The sequence below is a fragment of the Aspergillus tubingensis genome (assembly GCF_013340325.1).
Source record: "Aspergillus tubingensis WU-2223L DNA, scaffold_9, whole genome shotgun sequence".
Classification (NCBI taxonomy): Eukaryota; Fungi; Ascomycota; class Eurotiomycetes; order Eurotiales; family Aspergillaceae; genus Aspergillus; species Aspergillus tubingensis.
Window position 1 is genome coordinate 80,330 of NW_023336283.1, and position 22,392 is coordinate 102,721.

The 22,392-nt window shown below is 54.3% G+C and overlaps 5 protein-coding genes and 1 non-coding gene across 6 annotated transcripts; 1 reads left to right on the forward strand and 5 right to left on the reverse strand.

Moving 5' to 3' along the window:
* Positions 1–263: 263 nt before the first annotated feature.
* AtWU_08107 (geranylgeranyl pyrophosphate synthase) lies at positions 264–2,560 on the reverse strand (the record flags this gene model as incomplete). The annotated part of the gene is made up of 3 exons (XM_035503215.1): positions 264–1,803; positions 1,861–2,092; positions 2,152–2,560. 3 exons carry the CDS (start codon positions 2,558–2,560, stop codon positions 264–266), a joined length of 2,181 nt encoding a protein of 726 aa, XP_035359108.1.
* A 2,516-nt stretch (positions 2,561–5,076) lies between these two features.
* AtWU_t211 lies at positions 5,077–5,147 on the reverse strand. The gene has a single exon. It is a non-coding gene; the product is annotated as a tRNA-Gly (tRNA).
* A 757-nt stretch (positions 5,148–5,904) lies between these two features.
* On the reverse strand, positions 5,905–12,098 carry AtWU_08108 (fatty acid synthase subunit beta; the record flags this gene model as incomplete). Its single annotated transcript, XM_035503216.1, has 4 exons — positions 5,905–6,339; positions 6,392–6,507; positions 6,575–7,063; positions 7,121–12,098. The coding sequence occupies 4 exons, from the start codon at positions 12,096–12,098 to the stop codon at positions 5,905–5,907; spliced, it is 6,018 nt and encodes a 2,005-aa protein (XP_035359109.1).
* A 375-nt stretch (positions 12,099–12,473) lies between these two features.
* Positions 12,474–14,011, forward strand: AtWU_08109 (2-methylcitrate dehydratase; the record flags this gene model as incomplete). Its single annotated transcript, XM_035503217.1, has 2 exons — positions 12,474–12,831; positions 12,891–14,011. The coding sequence occupies 2 exons, from the start codon at positions 12,474–12,476 to the stop codon at positions 14,009–14,011; spliced, it is 1,479 nt and encodes a 492-aa protein (XP_035359110.1).
* A 292-nt stretch (positions 14,012–14,303) lies between these two features.
* AtWU_08110 (Zn(II)2Cys6 transcription factor) lies at positions 14,304–16,746 on the reverse strand (the record flags this gene model as incomplete). Its single annotated transcript, XM_035503218.1, has 5 exons — positions 14,304–14,808; positions 14,869–15,347; positions 15,401–15,559; positions 15,613–16,453; positions 16,544–16,746. The coding sequence occupies 5 exons, from the start codon at positions 16,744–16,746 to the stop codon at positions 14,304–14,306; spliced, it is 2,187 nt and encodes a 728-aa protein (XP_035359111.1).
* Positions 16,747–20,453: 3,707 nt separating this feature from the next.
* AtWU_08111 (citrate synthase) lies at positions 20,454–22,058 on the reverse strand (the record flags this gene model as incomplete). The annotated part of the gene is made up of 5 exons (XM_035503219.1): positions 20,454–20,521; positions 20,577–20,659; positions 20,721–21,476; positions 21,532–21,729; positions 21,787–22,058. 5 exons carry the CDS (start codon positions 22,056–22,058, stop codon positions 20,454–20,456), a joined length of 1,377 nt encoding a protein of 458 aa, XP_035359112.1.
* Between the last annotated feature and the right edge of the window lie 334 nt (positions 22,059–22,392).

Genomic DNA, 22,392 nt, shown 5'->3' on the forward strand with positions numbered 1-22,392 from the left:
TGTTGTAACTATACTACTGTTTACTGAAAAATAGGATCATCTCTACTCGTTAACTGACAACGTCTGAGTGCTGGAATATAATCGTCATTAATCATATCATCTCATAGCCGTACATCAAGGAAAGTCTCATAAATCATCATCACAGAAAACGCCAAAGGAAAGTAGACATGTAGACATTAGAGAAACAAGGAGTGTCATCGTCATCATCGTCATCATCATCATATCAACCACCACGCATCATCTCCATCAAAGGTATCAATTTTTTACAGGTGATCCGGTGCCGGCACCTCAGCCAGCGACTTTACCACCGCGCGCAACGACGGGTTCAGCTCCTCCGCCGCCGTCTCCAGCTCGCTCAGCGTGTTCATGGCCTCACGGGCCAGCTGACGGATCAGGTCGTAGGTGGCCTGCAGGGCGCCCGTCTGCTGCACCAGCGACACGATCTGCCGCTTGCTCTCAATGGGCAGCACCGTGCCGGCCGGCTTCTGACGGAAGATGCCAAAGATAACCGCCCGACCAGCAGGGTCCAGGTTGCAGGCCCGGACGATGGGGTACGTCACCTTGGCCTGGTCCAGGTCCTCGCCAAACGACCGGTCGCTAGCGGTGGACTCCAGCAGACCCAAGTATTCGTGGCGGATCTGCGACAGGCGACCCAGCACCTTGGTGAAGGGCTCCAGGTCCAGGGTAGCGCCGCCCATGCTGGCAGCCTGCATGAGGCGCGTCAGCAGACGGAAGCTGGCGCCGGCCTTCTGGTCCACCATGGCCAGATACTCGGTCTCGCCGGGGCAGTGGGTCGAAAAGCGCCAGTTCAGCTCCCACGACTGGCCGACAAAGTGTGCCTCCAGTTCCTGCAGCAGGCCATCCAGCATGCCGGGGCAGTTGAGGCTGGTGACAATGCGGGCGGCACGCACAAACAAGTACGCCGCACTGTTCATGCACTGCGCGGGTCCGTACACCAGGTGGGCCGGGGTGCGCTGGTCGCGCAGGGCGGCCTGGTCCTGCACGTCGGCCAGCATGCCGGTCGAATCCTGCAGCTCGGTAATAACCTGGCGAATGAAGGCCAACGGGCGGGCGGGAACCTGCAGCCAGGCATTCAGGGAAGTAAGCAGGTCGCTGTGCAGGGTGCTGCGGGAGATCGAGCGGGCGTAGCTGCTGGGGGCCAGCAGGGCGGAGGTATCCAGATGCACGTCGGGGGTTTCTTCCTCGGTGACCAGGGGAGTCCAGACAGCCACCTCCACGGGTTCTTCACTCTCTTCGGGTTCCGGCACCACCTCAACGGGGGCAGCCTTCTCTTCCTCTTCTTCTTCCTCGTCGTCTTCGGTGTCTTCGTCAGAGGATGATTCTTCCTCATCGGAGCCATCTTCCTCGGATGATGACTCCTCCTCTTCACTCTCCTCGGCAGTTTCGGGGACTGCGTAGCGCGGAGCATTCTTGCACCAGTAGTGGATACCAGCCAGGGAGGCACCCAGCACCTCCATCCATTTGCGGAGCTGAGGTGCCAGGTCCGAGTTGGCCTGGTAGAGCGCCTCGCGACGGCGGACAAACTCGTGCTCGTTGTCGATGATCAGCTGCTTCGCCTTGGCGACGGCGTCCTCCTCGGACATGTTCTGGTGTTCCATGAGGAAGAGAATCACGTTGGCAACGGGGCGCTTCTTGGAGACGCGCTTCTCCTTGGGCCAGCTGTAGTAGTCGTTGGTGAAGAACATGGTTCGCTCGGCGGCATCCAATGCGTCGCGCACCACCGCCTGGTCTTCTTTTCCAAGACGAGTGCCATGCGCGAAGCCCATGAGGGTCCAGTAGACGCTGACATCCACGTTAGCATCTCATGATTCAAACATCACGATTGAAAAGGTGACTTACTCAATGCCCGCATTGAGGCGTCTCCGGGCGACATAGTCGTCGAGGTTGGCGCAGTTCTCGGCCGTGGGGACCTCTGGGGTGACCAGCCAGTTACTGCGGTAGCAGTCGATGATCTCGTGGCCATCCTTGTCCTTCTCCGACAGCTCCGACATAGCCTTTTCTAGTAGTTGTTTCCGGGCGGCGACGCGGGGGGATTCGGCAGATTCATCGGTTTTCTTGCCTTGTTGTTTGCCTAAGACGTCAGAGGTGGGTTCGGCCATGCTAGTAGATGGCAATGGGGGTTTCACATACCATCATGCAGATTGCCGAGTTCAGTCAAGTACGCGACAGTCTCGAGACGTTCGGGCAGACACTCCGGGTAGAGGAAGCTGGCATAGTTGCCGACGGGGGAGGAGAGGTAGCTGGTCTGGGGCTCATCCAGGTTCAGAGCGGCCGTCAAGTCCTGGACGAAGCGATCGCTGCCGCGCTGGGCGACATGGTCGTACTTGTGAATGCGCGGGGTCAGGGTGGTGAAGCAGTCCTTGCGATGCTCATCATCCTCGGGCAGCAACTGCGAGTGCGTCCATATTTCGACAGGGTCGCTGACCGTGGCAGCCTCATATGCAGGCTCAGACTGAGCGGCCGATAGGACTTGGTTGATGGTGCTTCCCCTGCTGCGACGCCTCTTGTGGGACAAGATGTGGGAGTACTGCTTGAACATTGGGATGATTCACAACAGAACCATAAAAGAGGAACAAGGTAAAAAGTAGTGATACAGGACCAGCAATGCGGTCACGATAGAATATTCACAACGCGATCGACGCGGGATAAGTTGAAAAGGAAGAAAGGGAAGAGAGGAAGAGGGAGACGAGGAGGAGCCAGATGGAGTCTTTAATAGCACTTGAGATCGCTGGCTCATGCGCAAAAGATTGTCCACCCCTCCAGATTGGCGTCGGCGTCATGGCCTGACCAACAAGAAAATTTTTCACATCCTTATCGAAAGGGAAAACAGCATGGACCTCCAGCTGGTCCCCGAAAAGCAATGAGTCGCAACGAAAAAGCAAACGAAGAGGAAGGGAGTTGAGAAGCTGCCGAGTGGACGGGATGCAAGCTACGCGGCCGAAAAGACGCTGATTGGCGAGGGAAGGGCAGCTGTCTTGCGGCTACAGCAGTTCGTGGGTCCATTAGCTGGGATTAGCTGGATTAGCTTACTGGAATGGAGGATTCTGCGTCTTCTTAGTGCCGTTAGGGTTTTTAGCTTGACCTCCACGGCTTGCCCGATGTGGATCTCCATCGCTGTGCCCTTCACCGCTTCATCCTCGACGCGCTGCCGGCCGTCTTTCTCATTGGGCCAACGCATGTCCACCAGCAGATATGACGATGTTTTGTCTCCGAAGGTGCGAAAGAAAAAAAAACATCTGTCCGCCGCGGGGGCGAATATTTTGAATTTTGATTTTCCTATGTTTACTTGTCGGGCGAAAGTAGGTTCGGAGAGGGGCTAAGATGCCTTGAAAATATCGCCTGTCCCGGTGGCTGGCGAGCAGATTCAGAGTGGTGTTGAAGACTACGAAAGACTATCAAGACGGACTACAAAGTAGTCGGTCTTCAATTGATTAGGCAGTCAACAAGTCTACACTATCTAGTCAAGAAAGGGATGATGATCGGAGGGAGGAGGGGTCGATATGGCAGGCAGCACTAGAAAGTATACGTCGTGTTACAACAGTAGTTTGAGAGAGGAGATAGACTCCGCAGGATCGACAACTTTTTGATAGTTACTACATTTACACTTCCACTGCCATCCAGCCATCCATCCATCACTCACTTTGCTTAGGAATATTTTGGTTTCGCGATGCAATCAGAATTCCGAGTTACGCAACGGCCCCACCTGCCCGAGAGGGAGAAAGCATAACAATTGACTGGAATCGATGCCATCGCGATCGCAGCAAAGACTTGGAGGGCACTGACACTGACACTGACACTGTCCAAGTGGGCGGTACTGGTTGCCCTCGTTACCATCGCTTGGACTTGGAGAGGGTTCAAGTCATACCATGAGTGCAGATGGTGCGATCGCTCTTTAGCCTCCCATCCCTTGTCAGTCATGATTATCTCGGCTGCTGCATCACTGAGTATTTGTGGCTGGGTATCAATTCAAAGTCTATTAGCAGGTTAGAGTTTAGTTCCCCCTCCAAAATAATGAAAAATCATTGTAGGAGAAAGTAGAGTTTCTGCCAGCGATCCCAGCGACAATCTCTGCAGCCTGCAAACGCTCGGGCCAAGAGGGTCCTCATTGTCCCGAGATAGCATCACTTTTTCCACAGTGGGTAATTCCAATGAGTTCTGGGACTCTGGGACGCACACAGGGAGAGGGAAAAAAGAGGGATCCTCCCAGGCAATCAATCAGCCTGACATTTTCGCAGTGGAACCGGGCGTTGTTAATTCTCCGTCGGGTCTCCCATTGGAGCATGGACTGCGGATCATCGCCCTTCTCTTGTGAAATTTTGCTCTTTTTCCCTCTCTGAGGGTGGATTCACTGGCTGTGCTTTGATTCTTGCATTGCATTGCTTTGCCTTGCCTTGCCTTACTTCGTTTTCCGTGGTCTCCTCTGGTTTGCCCCTCCCACCAAGGTCAACGATACACTTCCAGGGTAGCTCGTCATTGCCCTCGGCTGACCCCCGATCACCACCAAATCCCGGCAGGATGATTCGTTCTCACCATTCATTCTGAGCTAAGGAGATAGTCGTTGCACTACTTTGAACCGTAGTTAGTCATGTCAAGCTCGGCGGGCCAATCTGAAGCTGCCAGCGAACCAGCAAGAGAAGTGCGAGATGGATAGCGTCCTCCTCCAGTATCAACAGTCAGAAGGGACCCCGTTGGCTGGGAAGTCGCAGACGAGAGAAAAGAGTTAGGTGCAGGATAGCCGTTCCACTGCAACAGAGTCACTTGATCAACTGTGGATAGCCGTTGAACCAGACAGCCATCCAAGAGACACAAAGCAGCGAGATAGGCAGGTCTAAACGTCTTAAAGGATGAGCCGTGGAGTGGGGGAGCTGCAACGGTGGGTTGCGATCGGCAGGCCCGAGAGCTGCAGGGCGGCAGTCTGAGTGTTTCCGATGATTGGACATGCATTGACAGTAGACATAGTAGTCGAGTAGATAGATACGAGATAGCAAAAAGAGATAGTGCAATGGACATGAAGGGCAGGGGATGAAGGGGCAAAAAGAATGGCGAAAAAAGGTATGCATCATCCGTGAATCGAACACGGGCCTCATCGATGGCAACGATGAATTCTACCACTAGACCAATGATGCTGGTACATGTTATTTGTCTCAATATTCTACCTGAAGTAATTGACGGTTTAGGCAATTTGCTTCTTCACCCTCACAGTACATGGTCCAAAATGCAATGTCTCCATACAATTCATTTCACTAGATTGAGGACCCACTGCCCCTGAGGTTGAATGGTTCGATTACGCTGCAAGGCATTGCTGTAAATTTTCACACGCACTCTGTTCGGCTGAACCTGTGAAGCGACCAGTATGTCATTGGCTGGGTCAACCCCTACGAGTAGCGAATATATATATGTCACCGAGTAATATTAAGTAGTAACATCTTCGATCGCAACTACTACCTGGAAATAGCAACTAATGAACGGAAACAAACTACCAAAAAGCTGAGTAGAATGTATAGGAAAAGCACTTCAATATAACAAGGCAATGAGAGCTATGCGGAACAGCAAAATAGCAAGGGATCTGACAATGATGCACATCCTCACTACTGGGGACAAGACTCATATGGAAAGATAGACAAATCTATAATAACCAAAGATGACTTTAAGGATTCCCATGTGGTTTCCTTCCAACAAACTAGAGTATCGGCTATGTTAATACTTTGAATTGTACTTTGAATCATTGAAGGAGGTTATATTCATATCGCAAAAGGCTAGTATATTAGACGGGAAGCAACTGCTAGAACTCCCAGAAGACAAAAAACATAGACGAATCGTCTAGACAATCTATCGTATACACATAAATACCCACACAATATTAGTAGCTCTCCGTTACTTCGCCTATCTTGCCAACACCTCCTTCAAGATCGGACTCTGCGTCAGCCCATACACGCCCTCAACGTACTCTCGACTCAGCGAGAACGGCGTCCCCATAACATTGGGAATCCACTTGCCCACCAGCTTCTGTGGATCCACTTCAGTCTTGGGAATACGTTCCTCCAAGAAGTTGCGATACGAGGCCACTCCCGGCCGCAGATGCGCCGAGTGAAAGGGCACATCAATGCCCTGCAGGGGAATTGTAGCAAGGCTGCGCTTCAAGGTCACTGGTGCTGGGAGTTGGCGGGCTTCCGCAATGTATTGCTCTACCAGCTTCGTCGATGCAAGTTCTGCATTACCGACCGTAGTAGCATCGGTGAATTCGCGGGCAAGGGTAGCCCCAATAGGGGATCGCGCAATGGTGTCGGTAATGGCGGCCAGGGCATGAAGGTTCTCGAGCTGATATCATAAGCGAATGTACCTATATAATCTGACAGGAATTGAGACTCACTGTTCCAGCACACACATACTGCTCTCCGTCGACATTGAAGTTGACAATCTCGAGTAGGGCGTGCGTTGTTGTGGCAATGTGCGACACAATCTGCCTCAATGCCTTCTCAGTGAAGACTAAAGCATTGTCAGCATTCACTCTAAAACCCCCACCCACACAAAGTAGCAGTAAGGGTATACTTACACTTGCCCACACGAGCCGGGTTTACCGCCGCCATGGAGAAGTTGGTCCGTCCCTGATCATCGCGCTCAATGGCCACCTGCATGGCCAAACCCCGATAGAAGACCACTCGCAGCAGATCCGTGAAAGGCATAAATTCTCCAAAGGACGCCAATGCACCATATTCGCCTAGGGAGTGTCCTGCAAACGCTGCGTCCTGCTGAACAACTCCCCGCTGCCGGAGATCCTCGACCGCCGCACGTTCCAATAACAAGACTAGAGGCTGCGCGAACTGCGTCGAGAATACCAATCCCCGCGGATCTGCGAATGTGTAGGAAGTGGACTTCGGCGTGAGTTCCGGAAGAATAGGCTCCTTTACTACACTTCCATCGGCCCTGTACGAATCGATGGTCATGGCCATGTAATTGGCCTTGATCTGGCGTCCGCGTTTGCCCCGGAAGTGCACCGTCAAAGCGGTTGGATTCTGGCGGACGAGCTCAAGAACCGACCATCCTAACAACCGTTATTAGCTTGCTGGATGAGATATTGGAGATACAAAGATGCACATACCGTAAGTCTCGACAAAGAACTTGTCTGCTGCGTCCCAGATGGCCCGAGCAGCAGCACTGGACTTGTACAGACCCATCCCCATACCTGGTGACTGGCTGCCCTGTCCGGTAAAGACATACACCGTCGAGGGCTGATCCACCTCAGCCTCAGCCTGAATGACTGCTTCATCCGTACCAGCCTTGACGGCAGTCACATTCAACAGTAGCCGTCCCTCAATCATGGCGACGTGCTGCACGCGCACATCAAGCCGATCACTGGGCAGCACCATGCCGACAAAGGAGCAGGCCCAGCTTCGGAAACGTGTCAAATCACCCTGCGCCGCACAGCGCTCCGCTACTGCACGCACCACAGCCGAAGTGTACATGCCATGAGTAATAGTACCAGGCAACTCGACATACTGGGCAAATTCGGACGAGATGTGGATGGGATTGAAATCCTTGGAGAAGGTGCTGTAGCCCGCATTGGATGCGGGGATCTGTACGCCCTCAGAGGTCTGGTTCAGATCTTGAGTTACCTCGAGTGGCTTGCGAGCGACCAGTGGCTGACCACGTCGACGTAGGAAGTCCGACACCGGGTTGGCCTTGCCGTCGCGAGCTTCGAAGGATACCCGACCGATGGGCGTTTGCTTGCCATTCCAGGAGCGGAGGGAGACTGTGCCACTGGTTTGAAGTGTCTGGAAGGTTGTTTGATCCTTCCAATTGATGGACGTCTCTAGTCGGAAGCAAAGCGTCTTGCCGACGATCGGGGTCGCGGGTTCATTCAACTGAAGCCACGGTCGGGATCGGAGCAGCTCCTCATCTACGGGAGTAGAGACTTCGAGCAAGGTCTCAGGCTCGGTGATGCGCTCAAAGCAGGAGGCATAGTCGGTGTAAGTGCCGCGCATGAAGAAGGAGGAAGTGACGAAGGCGATGGGCTCACCGGCCCTCTCAATGGTGGCCTTCACAACGATCGACTTGCCCGTCGGCTCAATGGTGATGGACTGGATCTGACTACTCGAGCGCAGGATATCTCCGACCTGGAAAGGTGTCGCGGAGGGCACATACTCGATGTCGTTGGAGCGGTGCACGAGACGCAGAAGATCCCCTTCAACTCCCGCGCAGACAAGTGGCTCGACTAGCGGTTCCCAGGCGATCACAATAGCGATGTCCATGGGAAGGGATGTCGGTCGGATTCCCGTCGGCGAGAGACCCAATGTCTGGTACATGTCCTCGAGCAGGTCGTGAGTGAGGGTTATCTCAGGTCCATGGAAGGTAGAGTGGCTATCCTTAGTAGAACCTGCCGATTCTCCCAGCCAAAGGTTGCGGTAGAAGGTTTTGATGCGGTCATTGCGTCCGTCAACAAGCTCCTCCAGTGCTGGAGACAATCCGGAGGAACGAGCCTTGTACTGGAGCGAGAGTACTGCAGGGGCAGCGGTAAAGCTGCTGGGCTGATGAAGGTCTACAAAGATGGTCCTGGTGGTGTCACAGCGGATGCTGATTACTGGCTGCTCCGTGCTCCTCTCACAGAGCACAATGCGCTGCTCCGAGGGCTTGACAATCAACTTCTGACCTGGCTTTACGGCCAGGATGCTGCGGAACGGGTTCTTTTTGCGGATACCAGCACGGATGATCGTAGGTGTCTCGAGGAGGTCACGTACCCAGCCAAAAGGTTCGGCTGTCACCAGATCCAGCGAGCTCACTTCAAATGAAGTTTCGGGTTGAGTATGGGTATCAGCGACAGCTGGACCGGCAGCTTTAGGAACTCGCTGGAGATCACCATGGTAAAACTCCTGCAGAGCCGCGTGGTTGTGAAAGGTCGCGATGCCGTCGAGAATCTCCTGGGCTGATTCGTCTTTGCTGGTGGCATGGCGAACAGCGACAGGGCCATGCAAAATGCACACGCGCTCGGGGTCCTGACCTATGACAGCCTCAAGGTCTTCTGACTGCCACAGCGAATCCTTCTTGAACCAGGTTTCGAAGTTCTCGTCCAAAGCAGGAATGAAGTTGACAGGCTTCTGCCCACGCGCCTGGAAGCGTCGCAGAAAGAAAGCCGCATCGTCGGGATGCAGGCGTTCCGTGGCTGCTGCCGGACACTTCTCGGTCAGCACCTGCAGAAAGCTGGCTGGTACATCCAGCAGTCCTAAGTCCAGTTCCACAGAGGGAGCAACTCGTTCGAGGGTGCGAACCGCCACATCTGACACCAGGCGCTTGTACGACGGATGAATCCAGCGCTGCTGATGAGCCACGTACATCAGCTCGACCATGCGGCTCAGTACTCCGGCATAAGTCATGTCTGCCAGGTCAATCGGCTGTCCACGGGCATCCTGACCGAACCAGGGTTTGGCATAATCCTTGTTTAGACGGGCAATGATCTCCGTCTTGCGTTTGGCCAGCTCCTCGACCATCTTGGGACGAGGGTGGCGGAACAGCGTCTGATCAAAGTCGGCCCACAGCCGAACCCCTCGTGTAGCGACCTTGTGGATAGGCTGGCCCATCTCCGACCGAACTGTAATGATGCCGCCTGCGCTGCCCTTGTAACTCTTTTCCCACTCGCCATCAGGAACACCAGGTGTGGTGGCGAGCAGCTGCTTCACTGCTGGACTGGTGTGGGCTTCGCGACAGAGCATCATGCGGCTGCCCAGCAGAATTCCGTCAAAGGGCATGGCGGGATAGCCCCGAGCAACTGACCACTGGCCGGTCAGGTAAGGGTAGGTATCGTCTCCAGCACCAAAGCCACTGCCTGCGACAAGAAAGATGTTATCACGCTTGCGAATTTCTGCATAGGTTGCAAAGATGGGCGCGTGAAAGTCCTCATAGGAGTGATGGCCGCCTCCCCGGCCTCCTGTCCACTGGAGCCCGATGGGGAAGTTTGGTCTATCATCAGCAATCTGTAGCACAGAATTGATGGCATCGATTGATCCAGGTTTGAAGGAGATGTGCTTAATGCCAAGGTCGTCAATGTATTCGCGGGCAACTTCGAGCGATGGCACACCGGCACCAATGGTAAGCCCGTCAATGGGCACGCCCTGGCGGATGAGCTTGCGGATCAGCCGTGTCTGCCAAGCGATCGCCTTGGGATTGACATAGATGAGGTTGCAGGTGATGCCGCGACCAGGGGGAATGGCGGCAGCGATCTTCTCGATGGCGACGCGCATCTCGTCATCGGTGTGGTAGCCTCCGCCGGCCAACTCAATAAAGTAGCCGGCATTAATGACAGCAGCCACGAAGTCCCAGGGCACAGTAGTGGGCGTCATACCGGCGGTTATGATCGGTGGTACTTGCAGCAGACGACTGAGCTTTGTGTCGAGTATCAACCGGCCGTTGGCTGTTTGCACCAGGCGGGGTTGATATGCGTCCGCCCAAGATGAAGGAGCCGGGCGGAGGGTGGATGCAAAGAGGTCTGCCTGGCTACCGATGTCGGCACTGGAAGGCTTAAGCTCGCTGGCAGCAATTATCTGTTGGCCATAACCCTGTCTGATCTGCTTGACTAGCTCGCTGAGGCGACCGGCTCCGAGAATGAGAAAATGGGTGGTGGTTGCGTCGGCCAACAGACGGGGGAAGTCGACCGGGTCGGTGGTGATGGCATCCACGAGGGCTTCAATAACATTGGAGTGAGGGTTGACTCGGACATCCTCGCCCGTAGCGGTGTGCAAAACAGGTACCTGCAGTTCGTTTGCGGAAAACGCTCGATCGGCCAGTCGCTCCTTAATGCGCTGGGAGGCCGTCTGTAGGTAGGGAGTATGGAAGGGAGTGCTGATGGGGAGGAACGAGTGCGTGACCACAGGCTTGCGTTGGCTGAACGGGATGCGAGTCTGATCCTTTTCTCCAGCGGCTTGCAGCTCGGCCAGGATGTGGCTGAGACCGCACAGCGACGCTGCGGGACCTGCGACAATGTGGTTGGTGCGAGCGTTGATGAGGGCAATATGCAGCTGGCGCGACCCAGGGAGCACCTGATTGCATTGAGTGAGAAGCTTTTCCAGTGCTGGCCGCTCCAGTCCTCGAACGGAAAGCATTGGCGAGGGGACTCCATGCCCTTGCTCTTTGGTCTGCTCAATAAGCTCAGGCGCGATGAACAACTGAGGCGCATCCTGGTGACTCTCAAAGCCAATCCAGAACAACAGCTCCACAGCTAGCCGGGCGTTGTCGTAGAACGAGGCCCACGAGTCAGCACGAGCTACAGCAGCGGCGACAACGATGCCCTGAGAATGGCCAGAGATGGAATGCATCGAGTTGGCCACTTGTCCCGGGGTCTGACCCAAAACATTGCAGATGATGCAGTAGTGGGCGAGATCGAACAGTCCTAGAATGGGCAGGCTGACAGGCGCGGCGCTGACATAGTCCTCATTGAGGGTTATTGCACCGGCTAGCCAGGTGTCCAAGTCAATAGAGCGACCGCGAAAGTAGGACTGTGTGTCCGGGCGCTGGGATAGAGAAGACAGGACAGGGCCACACTCTTGTATGAGCTGGATGAGTATGGGGCGGTAGGTGGTGTACAGAGACCGCAACTCGCGCACGCACGATGGATTGGCCGTTCCTTGGCCGCCAAAGATGGTTGTGATGCGGGAGGTGCCTGTCTGGGCGGACTTGAACAAGGCACTGGGTGAGTTGGATATTGGCTGGCCGGTATAGGCTGCGGAGGAATAGTAGTCTCGAAGGGCAGTCTTTTTGGCACCAAGAGCGTCGGGCAGGATGGTGACAGCCGTGTGAATGTCGTTGCCAGACAGATACTGAGACTCAAAGGCCCTGATAGCTGTCTGGACTGCTGAAGCAGGGGCCTTTTGACGGGTCAAATGGCCCAGGAAGGACAGCATTAGACTGAGAGGAGAGATAGTGTCGTCGGCCAGCCAGCTGGCGCGGTAGGGCTGCAGCGTGGTAGCCACCGCACTACTGACAGACAGCGTGGCAGTAATCTCGCCATGCGTTAGGGTAAAGGCCACGGAGGGCTCATTCCCAGCGGGCGAAGATGAAGAGTTAGGATGAAGCTCGGTTGTCGCGGTCATGGTGGGTGACTATGGCGACATTTGGTCGAGATAACAACGACCTGGGCAAGAAGAAGAGGCCAGAGAGAGATAGACTTTGTGTTAGAATATATGTCTCACTTCATCTTCTCTCACGTATGTGATGGCTGACTCAGACAGACCAAATCCTGCCGACAGAAAGCTGTTCGGCGGCCAAAACATCTCGCAGCAGTTCATTCGGTGTTGCTGCACAGTCCCATCCGGCGGCCGAAACCCGAACAGCGCCAGGATGGAGGATCCGGTCCGCCACTGCCTGAAGGCAACATTCATAAAGTACTTGAAAGGCGACAAGTAATTTATCATGAAAAAGGGAAGATCTGCTGCGTTCTCTTATCATCCAATCGGTATCCGTTCAGCATGACTGTCATTCCTGCCGCCGACGACAATTCCCGCAAGCCCTACGATGCCGTGATCCAGGCCATCGTCGACTATGTCTACGACTACCAGATCACCACAGACATTGCCTGGTCGCGGGCCAAGGTCGCCTTAATGGATGCCCTTGGTGCTGCCCTCGAAAGTATCCATACCAGTCCACAATGCGCTCAGCTTGTTGGACCGGCATTCCCCATCGCCCCAGCCACCTCGGGTTTGTTCCGGTTACCGGGAACAGCCTACCAGCTGGACATCCTCAAAGGTGCCTTTGATCTTGGGGCCATGATACGTTACCTCGATCACAATGACGCCTTCCCCGGTGCAGAATGGGGACATCCTTCGGGTGAGCTATAAACCACTCCAGCAAATGTCAAGCCACATGTACTAATAATGTTGAATCAGATAACCTAGGTGCGATCCTGGCCGTCGCAGATGTCCGTAGTCGTGTAGCCCTGGCAGAGGGCGACCCCGAAAGCATCGTGACAATGCAGCAGGTTTTGGAGGCCCTGATCAAGGCGTATGAGATTCAGGGCTGCTTCCAGATTAAGAATGCCTTCAACAAGGTCGGGTTGGACCACACAATCCTTGTCAAGATTGGCGCAACCGCCGTGTCGGCCTGGCTGCTGGATCTTCCCCGCGAGCAGGCCCTCAGTGCCGTCTCTCACGCCTGGATGGACGGCCACCCACTCCGTGTGTACCGCCAGGCACCCAACACTGGTCCGCGCAAAGGATGGGCAGCTGGCGATGCTTGCATGCGGGCTGTGCACCTGGCACTACTAGCCAAGGCCGGACAACCCGGTGCTAACACGGTGCTGACCACACCCCGCTGGGGTTTCTATGATGTCCTGTTCAAGGGTCAGGAGTTTGACCTTCCCCAGCCATTTGGCACGTGGGTCATTGAAACCGTGCTGTTCAAGGTGAACACTGCCGAGGGCCATGGCATGACCGCGGTGGAGGCCGCGCTGGAAGTCGCCAATACCCTGCGGGCGCGTGGACTCGACCCAGCCAAGGATATCCAGTCGATCCACGCCAAGACTCAGGCTGCTGGTATGACAATCATTAACAAGGGCGGAGCAACCTTGCACAACGCCGCAGATCGTGACCACTGCCTGCGGTACATGGTAGCTGTGGTGCTGCTGAAGGGAGCGCAGGTCGAGACGGCCGACTACCAGGACGACAGTCCCTGGGCGACAGACCCGCGCGTCGATGCACTGCGTCAGAAGATCACAATGGCGGAAGACCCCAAATACACGGCTGATTATCATGACATGGCGGTGCGCAGTGTGGCAAACTCGCTCACCGTCACCCTGACGGATGGCACGACACTGCCCGAGGTACTAGTAGAGTATCCGCTGGGACATGTTCGTCGCCCCGAGACGCCACAGGAAGTTTACGCAAAGGCGGAGCGGAATCTGGGATTGCGACTGTCGACCGAAAAAGTGCAGCACATCCTGAAGACGGTGGCATCGGAGGAGTTTATGTCTCTACCGGCATGCCATTTTGTGAACTTGTTCAGTTTGTAGCCGAGGAATGTACGGAAATCTCTACCTTAGACACTTTTGGTGAATATGTGGTTTATGTTTATGTCTAAACGATCTATCTACCGATCTATCTATCACAATACAAACATGCAATGAAACAAGATAACAAGATAATAGTGCCAGCCAACCTTGCAATGCCGAATCCCAGTATTCAAAAAAAATAAAAAAAAAAAAAAAAAAGAAAAAAAAGAAAAAGAAAAACAAATCCAATCCATGCTAGATAAACATCAAGTAACACCGTAACAGCGTAAGCGTTAGAATAGGACGAGACAGTTCACTGCATCAGCCCCAAAGAAGTATCCGCGCCGGCAAACGGGTCCAGCAGATTGTCAAACATGACCGGCCCACCATCCGTGAAGATAGGATCGCTCAGCGAGAAGGCCGGTCCAACGGAACCTCCCGCATCGAGGAAGAAGGAAGGATCCGGATGCGTCGATAGATTACTGGAAAATTGGGGCGCTGATGGCGTTGTGTCCCACCCGGCATCGGCTGCCATGGCACTCAGGTCCCAGAAAGGGTCCGGCAATGTCGGTTGATCCACCTGGGACTCGGCTACATCGGGGGGCTGGTGGAGCCGAGTGACAACCTGATAGCAGAGAGCACTGACCTCGCGCACTCGGGCCGTATACGAAGTTGCTGTTGTCTGTGCGGCCAGACTGTCCGCGCGCGCCGCGAAGGACGTCAGGAGCGCCACATCCGACGCATCCGCTTGGGGGTGATCCTGCAGCACCCGAATATACACCTCGAGGAAGGGAATAAGGGAGTAATTTAGTGTTACGCTGGGGGAAAGTTAGTATGAGTGGACTAGGAGGGAACAGTCTGCCGTGAAGCCGACATACCTGGCGAACAAGGCGTAGCCAACGCGACGTCCTCCCAGGTGGTCACAATTACACAACTCCTGAAGCAACTGCAGACCTGCACGAGCGTGGATATACCGAAGGGACCGACTCTCCGGCCCATTGATGCGGCGTTGCACGAGAACTCGACAGATATATAATGCGTACTGCAATTCCGCGGCCGCCAGCACCTGGGACGCCTCTGGTGTGCCCGTAGGTTGAAGGGCGTGTTCGTGCTGTACCGCCCAGTCCTCTATCCGGCGGCTCAGTTGGATAGCACGGCGGGAGATTTGCTCACGGCCACGCCGCGTGCTGCGGGCTGAATGCAGGCGACGATATAACTCCTCTAGGATGGTGGCCAGCATTATTCGCGCCGTGAACTGATCCTCGATGAGTGACCCACACTTGGAACTGGGAATTGGGATGGCACAGGCATAAGAAGGGAGGAGACACGGTTTGCCAGCTGCCAAAGCCGCATGCTTCTATACTCTAGGTCAGGCAAAGATCTTGTATCAAGGCTGGAGTGGAAACTAACGTCAATGATGAACAGGCACCAAAAAAGGCGGCGACGCTCTGCTTCCTGTGGAGCACCTGCGGCAGTCTGGTGCAGCCCGATGGTGCGGGCCAACTGGCAGGCCTGCGCAAATACCGTCTCAAACATTGTGAAGCTAAAGTATCGGAGTGCTACCAGTGCCTGCAGACGTGAGAATGGGGTTTAAGTTAAGCGAATTGGAGGTTGGAGCATACCATACTAAACAAGCTCTGGACGTTGGCGAGACGTGGTTGCAGGAGGCGCTCAAAGTTATTATAACAGCGGCGGGCATTGAGCAGAAGATGCACCACCAAACCTCGCTCCAGGGTACTATCTCCTGTATGTCCTCCTGGCTGTGCGGCACTCGACTTGGCCTCAAGGGTGTGCAGTAAGATACTATTGAACGAACATACCCAGGCCAGGTCGGGCCCATCGCTTCGCGGTCCATACTGTTGTTGAATGGCATCAAGCACGCTTTGTCGGTCATACAGAGGGAGAAAGGGATTTAGGTCGGTAAAGTAGGCTTCCACGAAACCTTCCAGCAGAGTACGTGGAGGTAGTGCCGGCGGGAGATCGTCGTACTTGGGCTCAGTGACAGGAGGGGGCCCGGTGGCCAGCTCTTGGAAGAGCTCGTTGGCGTCCACCAAATACGCTTCCAGGGGCGTTGATCGGGTCAGGGTCTCGCTCATGCGCGGACTCACTGGCTTTGAGCCGTCTTCTGTTGATGGAGTTGACGATATCAGCTGGTTGCCCGCAGCCTGAGCCTCAAAGTAGAGCGATGCCACCGGACTGCTGTAGTGTAACGGATCCGCCTCGGGATCTCGTTCACCGTGAGCAAGCAGATCAGACGAGCCATCTGACCAGCTTTCCTCAGACTCGACCGAGCCCCGGCGAAACTCTTCTCGGTCCGCATGACCCTCTGAACCAGACCGAGACGTGGTTTGGGTTGGAGTGCTGTCTCGCGTGGTGTTGGCAGCTTCAACCACTGACAAGCAGCGAAAGAGAGCCTCTTCAATCTTGCCTAAACGACTGCCCAGAAGCTCCACATCACTCACACTATGAGAAAAGCTTGTCAGACGGGGAACACCCGACCAAAGTTCACCCAGGCAGCACGGACCATCAAGGGAGGTGAGAGGGGCCACTTACAGTTTCTTGGTATGGTTGATGCGCTTGCCCTTGTTGGAGAATTCGCAGGGCAGATTAGATGCTCGACAGCTTGAGCACTTGGGATACTCTTTATTGCAGCGCACTTTGCGGATTCGACACTCATCGCACGCTGGGCTCAGCGACCCCGTCTGCCGGGGTCGATTTTTCTGGACAGACACACTTGATGCGCGGGGAGCAGTCATGATGTTCACACTTGGTTGGCAACACTCCGGCAGAAGGATCGCGATTTACGACGCACTGATTCAGGGAATACGAGGAGAGCTTGGCTGCCATGTACCTGACACTTGGGGGTCCGCTCAACAGGCCATGCACCGGCTGATATACCAAGACTGAAGGTATCTCTGGGCAACACGCAAGGACCACTTAGACCCGCAGCCCGTTATCGGGAGAGAACCACCCCAACCTACTCCAACCTACTCCAGTGTCACACCAGGCTCATCAAGCTTCCTCATTCTCTTGGATGGCGTCTTGCAGAAGGCGATCCTGGTGGGCGGAGGATTCCTAGCGCTGACCTCAGCGGGAGGACTGTCAGCCTCTGATAGCTCCGCGTGCTTGAGGGGGTGATCCTGTCTTTAGAATCCTGCACTTGGCACGTTCGATAGCAACATCTGGTGAAGAGGGCCGGGCGAGGAGGAATAGTCTTTCATAATCTTCCGGCGTTATAGCCTCGACCCACTGGCAGGAAGGAGTGTCCGTGTGTTTTCAACCTGTCTCTGTCCGCGTGGCGCAGCCATCGCTCCGTGATAGACATGGCGCTTACCCGCACTGGTCCGGGACGCCAAAGTTCACTCAGACTGCTGAATCCTCCCGAGTGGCAACACCAGAGCAGGCAAGTCAAACGAGCCGTGAAGCCTGTTAAGATAATTATCAGATTCGGATGTCGGACATATCCATAATGGGCAAGTCATCAGCATGGTATATCCAGCCCAGACATGCGCGTTCATATCTCCATCGACAGGGATGGTTGTCCTTTGCGCAGGGATGTAGCAGGTTGCAGCATCCTGGCTACATCACCGAAGTTCTGGAACAGTTACGTGTTATACTGCTAATTCAGCTACCTAGCAGCTCCATCTTACTCAACTGGATATTGGTTTGCTAAAATGATTGTAATCGTTCGTCTGTTCCCACTCTTCCCCTGTCGCCCTTCACGTCCTCTGCAGGATCTTGATTTCGACCCTCAAGAAGGTTTCTCTCAAGTCCAGCTTGGATACTCTAACCTGTGTGATGGACAATCTACGATACCAGACAGATTGGAGATGCTTCAGGCTCAGGGTGTTATCGTTGAGATATCGGAGCAAAGTGTCCCAGCGACAGCATCGGCTAACGGTCCAGTCCCCGAAAGGCGTCTGGACCTGTGGTCGACGATCTGCCGCCTTTAGCAGGCGTGGCGCCACGAGGCAGATCGATCGATTGGCAGTGGCTAGACCCAGCAGACCCTCATTATCTGATGGAGCGGCTCCGGAAACTGTTGCTGCCGTTCCTTTGCGGGAGGTGACGGACGCGGTCCGAAATGAGCACTTACCAATGTAGCGAATCCTCATCTAATGGAATATGACCCATGCACAGGCGACCTTGCCAGTCAGATCCAAGTGATTCTCCACCGGGTCCAACGATCATCTTGTCTGCTGCAGGATTGTCTCATCTTCATCCCCATCTCTCCCGTTGTGGTACCTTTTGGCCCGGGGCTTGTCATATGACAGGCACCCAAGCTAACAAATTGGAAGATATATTGAGACGATCATGTTTAATGTTGCAAGTACGATGTTTCAGAGCTCAATCCATTCCTGCTACTAATGCCTCGTAGGTCCACACTGCGGCACTGACTTACAATTCCTTATATCCGCTTATTCAGCGTGGTATTCAGAGTACCTTTCCAGACTGCTTAGATATAATCCAGTCGCATTTCAAGTTCGGTTTGTTTGATATCCCGGGTGCGAAAATCGGAGAGGACATGTGATTGAGATAATTTCATGCTGACTGCATGCTCGCCAAGCAAATCCTCTCTTCCTCTCTTCATCCTCTCCTCCGGGCGTAGACCAGACCGCGGAAGGTCATTTCTGCAATTTGCACAGGCTCTTGAGCAGATCGACAGCAAGCCATCACCGGGTGGGTCTGGTTTCGGACGGCTGGGGGAAGGAAGGACCGTCATGAAGCCGAAATTTTGGTTAGGGCGTCCGCGGGGGCTTAGGCCTCGTATCCTGATCCAACCACGCGCCATGCTATTCTCATGTCGGAGATTACGCTGCATTTGTCATCTACATCCAGCAGGAAGAGGAAGTCCTTCAGAAACCCAATGTGACATTCCTGCACAATCTATCCATAGTACTTTAGTCAGCTTGATATCATTTCCAGCACTCAGTCCACCATCAGGTGGGTAGTGTCGTGCTAAGCATTGGTAGGTGATGGAGGGAACTGGCAGCGCGGCTGGTGGGCCTCGCAATCCTGCCAGTCCCATCCCCTCCCTCCTTCTCATCCTATAGGGTGAGCCCTGCAATCTTCAGCAGAAGCGACTCACTAGGCTGGTCAAACTAACAGACACTAATTCACTAGTGTAGTTTGCTGAATAACCCGCATCGCGTCTCTCCCGCTCGCTAGCAGAAAAGCGACCCCGATAGCTCACTCGCAGCATCGCTCCTAATACCAGTTCGGAGACGGAGTTCGCTGCCCTCGGAAATAAGATGACTCTCTCGGTACTCGGTATCACGCAGAAGCTCTGCAATCTTGCTGCGCAATCAATCACCTTGGAGCAGTCATACCTGGCAGACAAGAGAAGCCAGAGAGCTCACGAAAACACCAGTGGCCCACCGACCAGCACGCCCGATGCCGATCACCGATAAGTCTCCGTTGACTGCAAAGAAAGTTAAATAAGGTAGTCTTGTAAAACACTGCCGATCATGAACCGCGGGCTGTCAAGCACCATCCCGGGTGAAACAAGGGCGTCTAAGTAACTCTGACGCGCGACTACCACCTCCTGTGTCGATCCGCAAGGCCATCTAGCTGTGAAGAACGGTAAAGCAACGGACCGAAGTCAAATCTTGATGATCTCGGCTAGGACCGATATACGCAGCGCGACTTTCTCAAATGGAGTCAGCCGGTGACGTGCCACGCATCACAAACGGTCGCTTTAGAGTGAGACTAGTGCGCCCTCCAGCCGGATGAGGGAGTGATTTCCAGGCTCGGAGCTTCAATTCCAGATGTGGATAGTGTGATAATATGCATGCAAGGTAATACGAGGTACTGCTTCCAGATTGTCCTAATAGGATGACCAAAAACCTCGCCGACGAGTGACTTACAGCCTATGCATATTGCCGTGCTCCTATAGGGGCAGGGATGCTATCTATCACGGAGCATGCCGCTATCAAAACACCCCCATGCTACCCGCTTGAGGGAAATGCAGCAGCAATTCCCTGGCACATCCGCCGTTGCGCTTGAGGCTGAGATTGATTATCGTCGACATGGGTCCCTTGCTTGGTAGCAGCGAACCATCTAGCATGAAGTAATCGCCGGAACTAATTGTCGAATGAATCAAACATAACTATTTGTCTCACTCTTTATGTCACAATCTACCGCACCACGAGCTGAGCTTACCCTTGTTGGATAGTGGGAAACTTTCTGACATTCGCAACTATTTTATTGGGCCTTATTGGGCCATTGTATTGGCTACCTGGTGACCGTATCTCACAGACGCCATCCTACCCACATTCCAAGCGATCTCGAGGGAAATCATGTCTCAGTCATTTCATGTCTTCATCAGCGACTGTCGGAAACAGTCCGATGCTTGGCCTAGGTGGCCTGTAGGCTTGCATGTGTTCTAGCGCTAGCTTCAGTGACGCTGTTGACCGTTTTACGCTAAGATTGCCTCATTGGTGATAGAGGAACTGTTCTGAATCTACGCCATTTCACGGTTCAAGTGTCCAGTGTAGATCTGGCCGGGTCTCCAGATACGTGCCGTGCTCGCTGGCACATCGTTAGCCTCAGACTGGGATGCTCGGTGGCAAAATGGATCACTTACACATGGCTTCCTTCCAGTGGGCCATAAATCCCTGCGTGCGGGACAACAGTGACAACGGCAGAATAAACTCAGTCGGGAAGCCCCTAAACCCATTGTGTTAGCGGGTCTTTTGTCTGAAACAAGTCCTTCACAGAGTCTACCTACATAGCACTGTACACCAGCGCCGCAAAGAGATCGGCGTTGGGCCGCAGCTTTCGGGTGACAAAATATTCATCCTCCGAGGCGACACGGTCCACCTCGAACGCCACCTTCAGCAGCGGGTTACGGGCGATCTCCTCCTTCAGTTCGTCCAGAATCTGGCGGATGAAGATGAAGCGCGGATCTGTCACGCGGTAGATGCGGTGACCGTAACCATACAGGCGCTCCTTTCCGGCCTTGACACGCTCTATCTTGGCCGCAACGTTCTCAACCGAGCCAATCTCCTCAAAGTTCTTGTAAGCCACTTCAATGGCTCCACCATGCAGCGGACCATAGAGGGCCGAAAGTGCGGAGATCATACAGGAAAATACATCCGGCAGAGAGGAAGCCGTCTGCAAGAACGCGGCAGTCGAGCAGGTCATCTCGTGATCGGCGATGAGGACCCAGAGACGCTCAATGCGGTCGACGTATTGCGGGTTGGGCAGTCCAGTGCTGGACTCAACGTGGCCCATCATCAGGAGGAAGTTCTCGATGTAGGAGAGTTCCGGGCGTGGCGGGGTGAATTCCCGTCCGGTGTGATGGCAGTAGACAGCAGCGGTGATCATGGACAGCGAGCCCATCAGACGGACGATCTCATCGTCGACGGCCTGGGGGTTACCCAAGTAGAGGTTCTTGGCCGCGTGAGCGGGGATGCGGTCCATCTGGGAGCTCTGGACGGCGGAGAGCGCGGCGATCATCATGCCGATGATGGACGAGTTGGGACTAAAGCTGTTAGACTGATGGGACACTTAGAGCATAGGGCTAGTGTGAAGCTTACGGGAATGCCTGAATCACCTTAAAGACGGATTCATCCAGAATAGGCACACTGGAAAGCTTCTCCTGAAGCGACTTGGCCTGTTCTGGTGTCGGCCATTCGCCCCAAATGAGCAGGTGTGCCGTGTCGATAAACTTCTTCTTCCCTACAATATCCTCGATGTTGTAGCCTCGGTACTGAATAGTTCCCTTCAGGCCATCGCTACATTCCGTTGTCAGTTGCTATTCACCATGAACAATTTCTCGAGAGGTAACGCACATGTAGGTAACCTGACTCTCACTGACAGCCGTGTTGGAGTAACCGGGGTCAAACACCCGGATGCCCTGCTCGTTCTGATCTTCAGGATGTGCGGGATCCTCCGGAGACTTGAGTTTCTTGAATTCACTTGCGTTGATGGCGTTGCGCACGATAGGGATGGGGAAGTAGTTCCCCGTGCGGCTGTCTACCACATGGAGAACTGGGGTTTCTGGCTTGGTCTCTGCATGTTTGGAGCTGCCGTTGCGAGCGACGTTGGGTGCGATGTCGGGCATATTGACGTTGATACTACTCTGATAGAGGATAAGATAGAGGATCGTAAATCAAGACTACTGTGCCAGCTTGATGGAACTACCTCGTATATAAGCTACATTGCTGACAGGCCAGATGTACAAATTTCTGATGCGGTTTTACTTGTGTAATCCCTTCTGCTACACTTGGGGGCTGTGAATCCCTCGAATCCTGCCGTCGGGGATCGGCCGCCGGGCGACCCCCCCCTTCAGTCATACTGATGCGCCGAAATGCCCGGGTCCCTCGGACATCTGTGAACGCGACACTACTCGGCCAGCGGTTGAAGATAATTATATCGGATTAATGCTGTCCGCTTTG